At 47.8% G+C, this 1,060-nt stretch overlaps 1 protein-coding gene across 1 annotated transcript; it reads right to left on the bottom strand.

Moving 5' to 3' along the window:
* Nucleotides 1-200: 200 nt before the first annotated feature.
* Nucleotides 201-752, bottom strand: LOC124653548. Its single transcript, XM_047192603.1, has one exon. The coding sequence runs from the start codon at nucleotides 750-752 to the stop codon at nucleotides 201-203; it is 552 nt and encodes a 183-aa protein (XP_047048559.1).
* Nucleotides 753-1,060: the final 308 nt, after the last annotated feature.

The raw sequence follows: 1,060 nt of genomic DNA, 5'->3' as shown, positions 1-1,060 counted from the left end.
GGCTAGAGAGGGTCAGTGAAGGATCTTATATCTTGGCAATGTTGTTCAGAAGTAAATACACCTATAAGAAAATCCATCTGTGTGTTAAATATCAATTCCTACTCATATTGATTCTACAAAATCATCTAAATTGCGTGTGTGTTAACAACAACGGACAACACCTAGGCCATGCAAGGATGAGGTACATTCATGCAAGACCACTAAAAGTCATTGTTCATCTGCTGCCGGAATCTCTTGATGAAGATATCGGCAGCCTGGTCAATGTCCTCCTCCATGTTGAACTCCAACCCCTCTACCTCTTTGTTTCTCCTGACTGCATCCATCACCGAAGGTTCATCGTTGCCAGCATCGCAAGCATCGAGTAACATATCAACATCATCAGTGTAACAACAGTTGTCGTCAATGTCATCGTTGAAGAGCGGATGCATGAATGTCCAGTCAGGGAAGCCACCATGACCATCGTCTTCATCCAACATGGCCAACTGATGAGAGAAATTAGCCGCCATGTCACCACCACGGACGATGGTCTGTCTACTCTCAACCTTGCGCATTGCAACAGCCTTGTGGCAATTCACTCGCTCCCGGTCGGCCACAATGAGCGTGTGGATCTTGTTGGAGATCATGGCGACCGCGGCCATCTTGCGGCGTTGGAGCGTGGCGAGGACGAGGAGCCTGGCCGCGATCAAGCTAGTCTTGCTCTTGCACATCGAAGTCGCCTTCTTAAGGAGCATTGAAGTCTTTCCCATCTTCATGTTTGTTGCTTAGAGATGGGAGGTGGCCAAGCAGCTGGTTCAGGTTTGAAGCGGGGTAGTTCACTGAGATGTGAGTAGCTGGTTTTGGTTTCTGAGGCATGGAACTTGTCCTGAGGCTCCAAGAGTGTACTTATAGTCAGAAGCTCAGCGTGGAATTAAACGCGCAATTAGCACCTTTGCTCATGTCATGTCGTGATCAATCTTTTGGTCCCTCGCAAAGCATGTGAATGCAGCATTGGAGAAAAACAAATGGCATGTGGCGTGCATTAGTAGGTCACAAAAGGCTCCTACCACAGGAAGGTGATTGG

Source organism: Lolium rigidum, chromosome 5 (assembly GCF_022539505.1).
Source record: "Lolium rigidum isolate FL_2022 chromosome 5, APGP_CSIRO_Lrig_0.1, whole genome shotgun sequence".
Classification (NCBI taxonomy): Eukaryota; Viridiplantae; Streptophyta; class Magnoliopsida; order Poales; family Poaceae; genus Lolium; species Lolium rigidum.
This window is presented reverse-complemented; position numbering and strand designations above follow the sequence as displayed.

Coding starts and splice junctions, on each gene's coding strand:
- LOC124653548 (XM_047192603.1), bottom strand. CDS start 752: ATGAAGATGGGAAAGACTTCAATGCTCCTTAAGAAGGCGACTTCGATG.